Consider the following 2,820-nt stretch of genomic DNA (forward strand, 5'->3'; position numbering starts at 1 on the left):
TTATTTATTATATCTATTTAATAAAAATAATCACATTTATTTTGTTTTACATCTCTTATTTAAAAATGATATATTATTACAAAGAAATATAAATATGTCCTATAAAAATAATATATATAATAATATATATAATATGTATAATATTTCTAGTGTATTGAATTATAAAAATGACATATTGAATAATACTCACAATTTATATAATATTTATGATTTGTTTGCTTTGTTTATATTTTATGTTCATATTAAGAGATTTTATTTTGATTTTTTTTTATTAATTCTTAAAAGGATTAATAATATAGAAAGAACAAATGAACATCATAATGTAGGTGATATGAACAATATGTGTGATATGAACAATATGTCTGATATAAACAATATATATCATATAAACAATATATGTGATGACACCAATTCATATAATCAACATATTTATCATATATCTCCATATAATCATCATTATAACATCCACAATGTGAATCATCAATATATGATAAAATTTTTAAACGCTTGTATGCAATTAAAAAACATTATCTCCAATATTATAAATATAAATAAAACAAAAAAAGAAAAAAAAATTACAAACCATCATAATCATATCAGAACATATCGTATTAATTATTTTCGCTTTATTAAAAATGCCATATTTAAAAAATATAAAATTATAAGTACGAAGGAAGAAAAAAAAAAAAAAAAAAAAAAAAAGGACGAACAAATATATATTAAGGCATACATCCATAATGGTGTCTATAAAAATATTTATAAGAACATGTTGTGCCACAACATAAAGGAAAAAAAAAATAATAATAATATAATTCAACTATTTAATAATAATATAATAAAGAAAAAATATTTTCATTTTTTTTTTTTAAAAAAACAAAAATACAAAATTATGACTTATCATAAATTTAAAAAGAGAAAAGATCTGAACACATTAATAATGTGTGATAAATATATAAATAAATCTATCCGATTATTTTTAAATAATTTTCAAGACACATCTATTTTTATAAAGTATATGAAAATAGTTAAAAAGGCAAACATTATTAATTATTCATATGATGATCATATTTTTATTAATTCAATTAGGAATTTTTTAAAAAAAAAAAGAAGTTATTTCAAAGGACAGGATTTGATATTTATATGCAAATGGCAAACACATATGAATAATATGAATAATATGAATAATATGAGTAATATGAATAATATGAATAATATGAATAATATCAATCATGTCAATCATATCAATAATATGAATAATATCCATAGTGTGTATATTAAAACAAACAGTGTAGACCATCATAATATCATATCATCCATCTCACTCATAAAAGATGATATATTTCAACATATTGAGGATTACAATTTTCATCACATAAAAGATATTATCTATATATGTTCAAAAAATAAATTGTATGAATATAAATTATTCGATAAAATAATAAACTATATAATAAACAATATAAACAATATAAGTTCTAAACATTTAGTCAGAATTATTATTCTTATGTATAATAAATTAAATTATAAAAATGAACTCAAAAAACTGTTATTCATTTTATTAAATAATTATAGACCATCCTTAAAAAAAACAAATAAAAGAAATCATATATCAATAAATAATATATATTTAGAAAATATTAATAAAAAATATGTAAAAAAAAATTTATATATATATAATATATGTAAAAAAAATAATGTTGATAGTATGAACAAACATGATGCTGTTATAACATCTAATCAAAACAATATTCTTTTTAGATCCTTTCAACATGTAAAGGTACATAAATTATTGTTATTTATTAATATCTTAATAAAAAGTAATATATATATAAATTATGAATGGTCCTTTTATTTTTTATCATTAATAAAACAAAAATATATTTTTATAAAAAAAAAAGGTTTCTATGTATTATGTTATATATTATTTCATATACAAAATAATAATAATATATGTAAATCATTTGAAGATTTGTTTAATCCTTATAATATATATAAAAAATTTACTTTATCTCAAATTTTAAATACATCAAATATATATTCTTTAATATATGTGGCCTTTCTATATAATAACACTTATAATACAACACATTTTATAAAAATATTTTTTACAGTCATACAAAAATTTTATGATACTTGTATGACGACACAAACAAAGAGGAAGAAAAATAATTATCAACACATATCATGTAATGAATATATAAACAAGAATTATAATTCAGAATATTATATACAAGATGATGACAACAATATATTATTTAATTATTCTTATAATGAACCAGACGAAAAGAACCATTTTATTGATGACAATATATTTATACATGATTTAAAATTTTATGAAAGAAATATTAATAATAAATATCAAAAAAAAAAAGATAAAAAAAAAAAACATGCATTCAAAAATAAAATCAATTTAATAGATATACCATTAGTATGTAATAATATCAAAGACAATTTTTCATTAGATCCATATGTTAATAATATAAAAAAATATGAAACTACTTCTAAAGTTCTTCCAAATTTAATGTATATAAATAATTTACAAGAATTTCAAAATAAACATAAAGATTATAAATTACCACATATATTAAATAATTCTATTATATACACACATATGAAAAATAATACAATTATAAATGAAGAAAAAAATAATAATCATATTAACAATCATTATTATAATCATGAAGAAAAAGAAATAAACAAGTCATATACAGATCACAAATTTGAAACTATCAATAATTATAATATATATATAGATGATCTTTTTAATCGTATTCATAAATCACGTTTAATACTTATACTTATATATCATTTTTTATTTAT

At 16.8% G+C, this 2,820-nt stretch overlaps 1 protein-coding gene across 1 annotated transcript; it reads left to right on the plus strand.

Annotated features, from left to right (window-relative positions):
• PGSY75_0001600B (hypothetical protein) lies at nt 1-2,820 on the plus strand (the record flags this gene model as incomplete). The annotated part of the gene is made up of 1 exon (XM_018783143.1): nt 1-2,820. A coding segment is annotated over one exon (2,820 nt), but the record flags the coding sequence as incomplete, so codon positions are not given.

The sequence above is a fragment of the Plasmodium gaboni genome (assembly GCF_001602025.1).
Source record: "Plasmodium gaboni strain SY75 chromosome Unknown, whole genome shotgun sequence".
In the NCBI taxonomy this organism is placed as follows: Eukaryota; Apicomplexa; class Aconoidasida; order Haemosporida; family Plasmodiidae; genus Plasmodium; species Plasmodium gaboni.